This window comes from Oreochromis niloticus, unplaced genomic scaffold, assembly GCF_001858045.2.
Source record: "Oreochromis niloticus isolate F11D_XX unplaced genomic scaffold, O_niloticus_UMD_NMBU tig00001841_pilon, whole genome shotgun sequence".
NCBI classification, from domain to species: Eukaryota; Metazoa; Chordata; class Actinopteri; order Cichliformes; family Cichlidae; genus Oreochromis; species Oreochromis niloticus.
Window position 1 is genome coordinate 11,344 of NW_020327482.1, and position 11,211 is coordinate 22,554.

Below are 11,211 nucleotides of genomic sequence, written 5' to 3' on the forward strand. Positions count from 1 at the left end.
ACCACCTTCAAGTTGTACTCAAGTTTATAAAGAACCCATGTCAAAGTATTGTGGTTAAGTTAAATCCAATTTATTAACCTACCTCTGAGATGAAGTACAGTCTCTGTTAATTTGAGTTTCCATGAAACCGCGATAAACAGGTATTTGCAGGGTTTTTTAAAATTACTATACCAACCCTTTTTAGTTTAGTAAATATTGGCTATATTGAGAGGTCTTATTTTATTCTTACTTAATTCTTCTAATTTATTTGAATTATGCCCTCCAATTAAGATAGATTTTATGTTGTTGGTAAAGATCTGGATGGTTATTTCATTTTATTCTTCATTTCTATTTTTCAAGACTTTGTGAATTCTTTGGGTTTTTTTTTTTTTTATAACCTGGCCTACCCTTTTCATTTTTGTTGATATTGGCAATAGTGAAAAGTGTTATTGTTGGTTTCAAATATATTCGATGTAGTCTATCCAATTAAGTTCAATGTCATGTTTTTAGTTGTTAGAATCAAATCACAAAACAACAATCCAAAGGGGAGGACACGGGGCCGCAGCATGTGCCCCACCATCTTAACATTTCACTCGGATCAGCCACAGGAAAAAGCTAAATTCTTGGCAAAAACTTAAATCTAGGGCCACCGTAGCTTTACCAGGTGTAACGGCTATGTCCACACGTACCCGGGTATTTTTGAAAACGGAGATTTTCCGTTTTCGTTTTAAAAAATAATCCCGTCCACATGTAAAGGCAGAAATGAAGGAAAACGCTGCTAGGAACATGCCAAAGCAGCAGGTGGCGCTATATTCCTAACCGTGTAGAAATGTTGGCCAATCAGAAGTCTAGAAGACTCGGTGGGAAAAAGTAAACAAAGATGGGGCATAGAAGCAGAACCGAGTCGTATATATGAAGGGACAGTAACTGTGTGTGTATATGTAAGCATTTAAACACTGCAGAGAGTACAATTAACAGTAACAGTATTGTAGAAATTCATTTCACCGAAACAACGTGGCGCACACTGTGACGTCAAAAAAGGCGCACACCTTTGACACTGCGTTTTCTCCGTTTTTCTCGTCCACACGTAAATGCAAAAACGGAGTTTTAGAAAATATCCACCCTGGCCGGAGTTTTTAGAAATCTCCGTTTCAGTGACCGAAAACGCCGTTTACGTGTGGACGAAAGGTGCAACGCATAGAAAAATCTGCGTTTTCAAAATACCCGGGTACGTGTGGACATAGCGTTTAACATTCAGGCATCCTCGAAAACAGAATGGGAATAGAGCAGCTGCAAGAGAATTCAACATTAATGAATCAATGGTACGGAAGTGAAGGAAGCAAGAAGAACGAGTTGACTTAAAGTAAAGTTTGACTTATCTGACTGTTTTGTTTCGCTTAATGCGCCTTATAGTCCGAAAAATACCGTAAATCTGTGAATAGTGTTAGTGACTTTTCATACACAGACTAACAATTATAACCCTCAAATTTATGTCTCATATCAGCATGTGCCAATCATTCTCCTTTTTAGGACCAGTTTGTAAGAAGTGTAAGAAGCTCATTTCTTTACTTGGTATTTCATTTAAAAAAAAAACTCTATGAATTGCCAAAAAGTTAGTAAAATGTTGCAGCAAAGTAGACGTTTCTCTTCATGTTATTGGCAGGTGCATGAAATTGTGTAGGTGAATGTTCCGTATCTTACAGGTCTTTCCTAAGAAGACTGAAGTGACACCTCCTCCGTCTAGACCTGAGAGAGAAACTCCCACTCACACAGTCAGACACATAAATGTGCTCTCTGTCGGAGAAGTGGTGCTGTTGCTGAACTGAAGCTGTGAATTCATTCAAAGTGTTTTTACGTACACAAGGAGATTAAACAACAGAAGAAGCAGTCAGGTAAGTGTACGGTAACTCTGTCATTTGTTGTTTTTATATGACAAAGAGAGGATATTAAGAGAGGGAGATAAGATTAAGCCTATTGTAAAGTGTGACGCTCGTGTAGTGGCTGCAGTGTCTTACACTCACTAATAATCATTAGAGTGATTATTTGGTGTCAGGATTGACACCAAATAATCACAGACAAGGACACCCCCCCCAGCCACCCCCCTCCCCCGAAATATAAATAAAATCAACATTGCAAATGAACAAAATGAAATAAAATTACCAAAGCAAAAATTATGAGACATGTTATTCAGTAAATTAGTAGGGCCAGCATGTCGGCATGTGCGCTGATGTGGTGTGTGAAATGTTGACACTTAATGCTTTAATCAAATGATGAAATGTTTATGCTGTGCTTCCTTTATCAATTTTTAGCTTGAAATTTTTATAAAATTAATACTTTGGGGAAGGTAATGTCTTTCTCATAATGTTGAGCTTAATTTTAACATCAAATTATCATTATTAATTATAGCATAACATGCATCATTAACATGATTAATAAATTTTGACTAATTAATTAATTACATTTGATATTGTCAGTAGTTGAAATCAAAATTGTAAAATCTCTAACTTGGTTTCTTAGAACTGTTTGTGGTGTAGCTGCTGATCTAAGCAAATCCATTCATCGTGTGCTCAAAACTGCAAACATGTTGCAAACCTCTTGCAAACTGCAGCAGGCTATTTGGTCATTGCTTATTCAAAAAAGTCCATTTGCACCAACATACAGCAGCTTGTTTGCAGCAGGTTACAGTCTAAGAACCACATGTTGGTTAAACCACTTGCATACTTTTTTAGTTCACCTTTTTGATGAATTCAGTCATGTGATAAAGATCAGTATAAGAACTTAACCAACTTTAGTTTCAATAACGTCTCTTACGTAACCATTTTGTCTTCAGTGGGAACTTTAACAGTCACAAATCCCATCCCACCCACCCTCTTTTGATCTATAATTGACTATGACTTCTTTTTAAAGGCCTTACGATGTATAGTGTTACAGTCAGATGCAGACCCATGTGTCCTCTAATCAGAAGTATTTTCCTCTGAGAATTAGATTAGAAAAATGGTAATATGGAGGCTATACATACATGAAGGCTAATACAGAATATTGAAATGTCTGTATGGAGACAGTTTCTGTTAACACAATAGAACTACAGTTCTGCGAAACACAGTCACAAATTGTGATCTGTAATTACTTTATTGTAATACCTGTACTGCTTTTCCTAAAACCTTCCTATGACATATACCCTCCATACAGTAATAAAAAACACAAAACCTAAACACATGGAGCAATGGAAGAAGGTGGCCTGGTCTGATGAGTCACATTTTCTTTTACATCCCATGGATGGCTGGATAAGTGTGTCTTTTCCTCGGGAATACCAGGATGAACTATGGGAAGAAGCTGGCGGGAGCAGTGTAATGCTTAGATAGGCAATGTACTGCTGGGAAAACTTGGGTGCTGCTATTCATGTGGATGTTACTTTGACATGCACCACTTACCTAAACATTGTTGCAGACCATATACACCTTTCACAGTATTCCCTGATGGCCGTGGCCTCTTTCAGCAGGATAAGGTGCCCCGCCACAAAGCAAAAATGGTTCAGCAATAGTCTGAGAGGCACAACAACAAGTTTGAAGTATTGGCTTGGCTTCAAAATGAACCAGATCTCAATCCAGTCAAGCATCTTGTGAGTTCTCCAGGACAAACAAGTCAGATCCATGCAGGCCCCACCTCACAACTTACAGGACTTCAAAGATCTGTTACGTCTTGGTGCCAGATACACACCTCCAGAGGTCTAGTGGAGTCCATAACTGGATGGTTCAGGGCTGTTTTAGAAGCAAAAGGGGGAGGAATGCAACATTAGGCAGGTGGCATAATGTTATGCCTGATCAGTGTATACATTAATACATCTGAAATTAAATAAATGGCTAAAAAGGTTATGAAAGGGAACAATATTGACTGGTAAATACATTTGTACAAACAAAACTGACAGACAACTTAGTCCTTGAAGCAGGAAAAACGCTGTTACTTCCTTTACTTTAACCTATTGTAGTCATTTACTGTTGTTTTTATTTATTTGTTACTTTTATTTATTTTACCTGCCTTCAATGAAAGGACAACAAAAAGAAGTTATTCTCAAAGGCTTTTCTCTCCATTCCTACCTTTGTCATCTGCATCAAAACTCTGAGTAAAACTCTGATCATCTGTCACAGGACATTGTACTGATGATAATGTATTTTGTCTCCCACAGACAAACATAATGGAAATCATTCAATCAGTTACTATGACAACAATGAGTAGTGTGGAGTCCACAACCATTAATCTGTTCCTGGACTCTGAGTTTCGTTATGTGCTCATCCCAGTCTCCTACATCATCTTCTTCATCCTGGGCTTGATCTCTAACCTCTACGTGCTGTTGTCCTGCGCTGCCTTCATCAAGCCAAGGCCATGGGAGAAATCCACATCTACATGACCAACTTAACTATCGCTGATCTTCTGTTTGTGTGTGCTCTTCCCTTTTGGATTGACTACTATATGCGTGAGGGAGACTGGGTTTATGGAGATTTCATGTGCCGGGTGACAGGCACCTTCTTTTCATCAACACCTACGGCACCATCCTGTTCCTTGCAGCCATCAGCATCAACAGATACTGGGCGGTGACTCGGCCTCTGGACGCAGCCTCGTCGGACCACAGAATTCGTGGAATTATTGTTTGTATTTGTATCTGGGCGTTTATTGTGGCGATGTCTGTTCCTTTTCTGGTGAGTCCAGGATCAACGTGCACCGTAAAAACAACACTGACATACGTCGCTGTTTTGAGGGATACCAGGGTGGAACTAATGACAAGAAGAAAAAAGTGGTTGTAACTCATTTTTTAATAATTGGATTGTTTTTGTTGTCTTTTTACTCATTGTGATGTGCAATATCCTTATTGCTCGAAGTTTAATTTTAAAAACTCTCCTCAGTCGGAAAGTCAGTCTTCAGGAACACAGTCTAAAAACCCAATTTAACGTCAACGTTTAAACGACCCACAGGGGTAAAACGGAGGGCTCTCCAGATGTTGCTGGCAGTGGTGGGAGTGTTTGTTCTGTGTTTCCTGCCACACCACGTAGTTCAAGGCCCCTGGGTTCTGGCAGTGCTGGAGATCGAAGACGGCTTTGGCCACGTGAATTACAACGAGACCACTCGTCAGTTGCTGAGCGACGCTCATCAGATCACCCTGGTTCTTATGGGCCTCAACTGCATTTTGGATCCTGTAGTTTATTATTTTGCCACAGGGAAGTTTAGAGGACTCATCAAGGCCCGCATTAAAAATTAATCCCATGCACCCAAACTCAGAGCTACCACTTAAACCAGCCTGCATCACCTGTTTGGACTCTGGGAGGAAATCAGAGGCCTCATATCAAAGCCACAAAGGCCGGGAGGCAGGATCAAACTCCTCACACTGAAAGGAGCTCAGTGGTCATCGCATAAAGTATTTTCAAAATATCACTTATCCAGCATTTTGATTTTTCCTCGTCAGGTTGGGTGTACCAAACGGTGCAATCAGTTGAAAGCGCAGATGTGCGCTTGATGCAATAAGCACTTTTTTATGCAATAAAGTTGTCTTTTTCTCAATTACATCCAAACAGTGTTTGGACACTGTTGTCATCCGCAACATACCACCAACCCAGTGATGTCATGTCTTTACCGATACAAGATGGCGCTAAACATGCTTTAAAAACTTTAACTTTCAACACTTATTTCTTAAATCCAGCTTCATAGACAGAGTTACATCTATGACAGTTGTTTACAGTAGTGCTCCATGTTGTAAATTAGCCTTTATACATGTGGTGTTTAATGTACACATTAAAAGTTGGAGAGGCTCGTTAACCTTAATCTCGGAATTATACCTTGGAATCAGGGAGAGGAGCATTCATTGTGTTGTGTGTTTGTACATAGGATGTGTAGTTAAACATTTATAACACAACATCACCGCTCTCACTCAACTACAGTGAGTGAGAGCGGTGGTCCACGCAGTTCACAGAGTGCTGTATGGAGCCTGCTTGAAAGACTCCCATACTGTGCTTTTATTAGTCTCTACCTCCATCATGTGGTTTAAATATATTATTGCTCATTTGTCTCAGTGGCTGTAAAGAAAGCAGTGTGATCTTCAAACTGTACTAACATTTTGTCAAGATGTCGGATCATTGTGAGAATCAACATCCCAGGAAGTTTTGAATGGCCTATAAGAAACCTGGAAAACTATTCCTGAAGATTGCTTAAAGAGTATTCAAGGTGTATTGAAGAATAAATGTGGCATTATAAAGTATTAACTTTCTCTGTTGTTAAAATCATGGCACTCTGGTTTTGCCTTTTATATTGTATATATTATATTGCATGTTTTCACATGCTTAAATAAATCTGTGCCCCTGTGTTCATCTTTTCTTCAAAATATAATGAAACGAGGGTAGCTCAAGACTTTGCACAACGCTGTACCTATTGACCTATAACTGACCTGTACCTATAACTGGTTTAATATAAATACAAGAGATTTGTGATTATGACACATCATCTCGTGGAAGTTCATCTCTATTTTTGTTATCTTGTGAAATTATTACTCAGCATTCTCTTAGACATGATGGACTGTTTAATGGAAGTTGATTCATGGAAGATGAATTGTTAAACAATATGGAAAACCCAATTTTATGTACTGAAACTCCTTTTCTGTCATTCTTCTTTACCATTTTCTTCCCTCTCACCTGCCTCACATGTTTTTATTTTTATTTCCTCATCACTGAGGATCTTATTGTCATGGTAACCCACTGGTCAAACCTTTTTTAATGACTTCTTTTTTCTCACCTTTTCACATTCGCAGGGTTCCCTCGGAAATGTGTATGAGTTTTTGTAAATAAAACATGAAATCAAATTTGATCAGAGGATCTCTGCCTTTATTAATTCCTTGCATTCTGATTGAATGCCTACAGTGATAGCACACAATGATAACTGAGGCCAGTTAAGTATAGCAACATTAAATATGATGTCAACTGTGGTGGCAGGAGCAATACAAAGATACTGCTGTAATAATCAGGTGCAGGAGTGTTACAGATCTGCCACTCTGCCACACATGCCTGTGTACAACTTTGATGTGTTATATTAGTAGCGATGTAATGATAATAAACTGCACATCAATCAAATCTCTATTTAGACTAGATGTTTAACTGTTATCATTCTGATTAATAGCTTTAATTATGATGCACTAACGAGACAGAAACTTGTTAAATTAGATATCCGTAAATTAATCACAGACATTAATGAAATGCATGATGCAGAAGTTACTGTCCGGAGTGCTATGTGAAGCAGGCAGAGTTAGGACGCAAGTACAGGACTCAGAAGCACAACTAAACTTAAATGCAGCTTTATTGTTGGACTCATTGGAGTACAAATGCTTGCATAATGATTTATTATACTTCAAACAAAATCCTTAATTAAATTGTCATTACCATATATAATCAACCACTGATGAAAGACCATTGATCAATGACCATTGGATCAGTGATCAATGGGGAATGGGGAATGGCTGCAATCACAGCATTGTAACCTTACCTTTTAGGTAAATGGCCTCCTTGACTCCCCGCTCAAACCAGCATTCCTCCCTGTCCTGGATGTGTACATCCTCATCATTGAAAGGGTGGGCACTGGCCTGTAGGTGTGAATGGACTCTGGAGTCCTGGCTTGACGAGTAGCTCTTCTGTGCTGTGCCATAGCTTCGCCAGAGGTCGTTTGATTTCCCACACTATATTACTCTATTTGTACTGGGGGAGCTGATCCTTGGGGTGAACCAAATTTTGGCGCAGCATGTTTTGGGATTTGAAAGTCAGATATTTATTTGGGTTTCACCCAGGGCTGTGTAGGCGTTGGTTGGATAGCAGTGATGGTCACCTTGGGGTGTCGGTTAGAACACACAGGACGTTCAAATAAGGTTGTTCCTCCTTTACTGTCATTCTTTAACACAACAGCACAGTAATGCAACCACAGGCTTACAGATGTGACATACAAGAACTCACAAGTGTGGGAGTGTGTGTGGTCTGCAAACAAAACATATACAAAGTGTTGGTATAATAAACATTCAAGTAATGAACTATGCTTCTGTACCATGCAAATTATGCAGGAAACCGGTCCCCACCTCAGACTCAAACACGACAAACCTCTTCTACCACCTACGCAAGAATCACGTGAAAGGTGAGAGTTTACATAGAAAATGGCGCCCGTTAAAACTTATGTCTAAAATTGTATAGTTTCATGCATTGGTCAAAACACTTGACTCCAGGTACATGATACTCAGTTGAAAACACTTCACGCACGTTGAGTTGCCTAGAGTTGCCCAGTGTGTAACATAACAGCATAACATGAACCAGCCAGATAGTGAACAGATTAATAAACATGCACTTCTACATAAGCCGATTCTCTAAATAACATAAAAGGCTCAAGACTGTCCTTTCCAGCAGGAAATAGTGTCTACTTACAGTTCTTTAGCGTCCTTAGCCTCTTGCTATGTGTTAGCTTAACCCCAGTGCTCTGGACCACAACTGCTCTCACTTGCCAGAATCGGACTTCGCCAGCCCCAACTTGTTATAAAAGTCCACAAGCTGGACCTGAGATCTCCCTGAAATTTGAACAGCCACTTTAACCAAGACCAATTCTGGTCTTATTGGTCAAAGTCAAATTACCGTATCAAGCAATGATACAAAACACTAAAACAGATTCAATAAAACTTTATGTAACAAGTGTCACCTGGCAGTTTGCTGCCTTGTGCCGTGTGATTGATAAAGAACTTTGACAGGGTAGTGGTGCGTGAGGTGAGGTCAGCGCTCTTAATGCGTGTTGTTGGACTTTTTAGTGTGACCACAAGTTTTAATGGCAGAATCAATCAAGCTCTAGATCAACTGCGCGCAGGGAAACCGATCAATATTGCAGGTATATTGGGTGTTGTTTTAGATCTGTGATTTTGCATGGTTTAATAAAATTGATGGGTTTATTGGGTAACATTTTAATCGATAATTTTGTTTGTGTTTTGCAGCTGTTGTTGTGCTGCCTCTGCTGTCCTCTTTTGTTCTTTTGGTTGATTTGTAATTTTGTTTTGGTTAGTCCGTCGAGCCGTAAAGGCTGTTATGAATGATGAGAGTGAGCCTTGTAAGGGCGGACTAACCTTCGTTATTTGTTTGTGCCACTTACCTTTATAAACCCAGGTTGCAGGTCATGCATAGCGCTGAATCCCAGCTGTACTGAGAGCCAAATTGTTTGCAGTGCGTGCCCACAGGTAAATTGATAGCAGTGTCTCTAAACTGGGTGTGACGGTTTGCAGTGTAGTGTTATTTGCTCACACCTTTGGTTTGATAGGTCTCATGTGCAGTATTTCTTTCACATTATTTGACACCTTAGTGCTCAGTTACATTTATAAAAATGGGTCATCCTTTCAGATCAAACATATAAACTCTTATTCTCGTGAAAACTACAGTCGTTCTTGGACCTTTTTCAATGTAGCAGCAAAATGTTACTCAAAGGACAGAGCCTATCAAGAACAACCCCCGATACTTAGAACTATCCACCAGTTCAATGGCTGCACCATTTACTACTGTTAGTGCAGGATGGGGGGATGGCTAAAAGCTAAAGGATGTGGCTGAATAGTATTGAAAGCTGAAGAAAAGTCAGTAAATAGGAGCCGAGCATGGGCTTTGGCCCCATTGAGATGGCGACATAGGAAATTTAATAAAGTGACCACAGCATCATCAACACCCCTGCAAGGCCTGTATGCAAACTGTAGTGGAACATTAAGCTTTTCTACCTGCTGGAGAATCTCCTTCCTGATGAGCTTTTCCAGTTCATTAATGTTTTCGGATGACTCCGTAAACACCGACCAGTCAGTGCAGGCAAAGCAGCCCTGCAGGGCTAAAGAGACGTCGTTATCATACCTTTGTGGGGTGTTTCCTCACCTTCTCTCTCCGTAGCACAGTCTTATAACAGGCAGGAGATGCACCGTGTTTTGGTCAGAGGATCTGAGCGGGGCCTGCCACAGATGTATACGCACCTTTAATGGAACCATAACATAGATCCAGAGTTTTATTAAAGCGTGTAGGAGAGTTCACATATTTATAGAAAGTGCCCAATGTTTTCTTCAAATTACAGATAAAAGTCCCACAGAATAATATTAGGGGCCATCGAGACAGAGAGATTGGAGCAAGTACACGAGGTTGTCAGTCGCAATCTTCGAATTTGCTTTCGGATGGATGTAATTAACGGTGATGTTGATTTGTAGGAATTCCCTCGGCAGGTAACGGCCTGATAGACACAGAAAAGCTTAATGTTTGGCAGACACACCTGTTCACGGTAAAGTTTTTACACCATTTCTGATTAATAAACTGCAACAAGAAAGCAAGCGACTGCTGCACTCCTTTTGGTTTGTGCTATGTGATGCAGAAAGGATGGCACAGCGACACAGGACCTGCGTCTACTCTGGTCCTGTTTTATTTTAGGATAATTAACCTCCAAATTTTATGTTTCATATCAGCATGTCCTAGTCATTCCCCTTTTAAGGACCAGTTTTCCTGTGTAAGCAGTTCTTTCTTTACTTGGTAATCATTTCTTTTGTAGTTTTCGGTGTTTCATGTTATTATCAGGTGCATGAAATTGTGGAGGTGAACGTTACGTATTTTGGACCATTTTTGTAAATAAAAACATGAAATCAAATTTGATCAGATGAGCTAGGCCATTATCCTGATTGTTTGGGGTACATGATGATAACTGAGGGCAACTCAGGTACATATGTCAATATTAAATGTGTTGACGTCTCAAACTGTGGTGTTGGGACCAATGACAAGATTCTGCTCTGATAATGTCAGTAATAGGTTTTGATAAAGTTTCTTTTTAACATGAATTGCAATTTATGCTCATAATAGAGTTGATGCACTCCTCGTTAGAAGGATAAAAGCATTAACCTCAGTGTGAAGGGTTAAGTGTTGAAAGTAAAACTGCTAAACGCTTACAAACACAACTTTTAATTAGGGAAAGGCGCCCGTGTGTGGGTGTATGATAACATCCCGTTCTGGTATTGATGATAACATAACATAGGGTGACCATATTTTGTTTTTCAAAAAGAGGACACTTGGTGGGGGGCGTGAATTAATAAGAGAGAGAGAAAAAAGAACGCCTAGATACTGCTAGCATAATGGGCAGGTTTTCGACAGGGCTCCCACACAAATGCAAAGCAGAGGATGAAGCATCGCCAAAGACTAGAAAATATGGTAAAGCATATCTTGCCTT

The 11,211-nt window shown here is 39.7% G+C and overlaps 1 protein-coding gene across 1 annotated transcript; it reads left to right on the forward strand.

Annotated features, from left to right (window-relative positions):
* On the forward strand, positions 1-5,360 carry LOC100705192 (platelet-activating factor receptor). Its single transcript, XM_019353922.2, is given in 8 exon segments — positions 1-140; positions 1,683-1,871; positions 4,163-4,325; positions 4,328-4,495; positions 4,498-4,697; positions 4,700-4,799; positions 4,802-4,868; positions 4,870-5,360. Coding segments are annotated over 6 exon segments (1,050 nt in total). The 5' UTR covers positions 1-140; positions 1,683-1,871; positions 4,163-4,171; the 3' UTR covers positions 5,231-5,360.
* Positions 5,361-11,211: the final 5,851 nt, after the last annotated feature.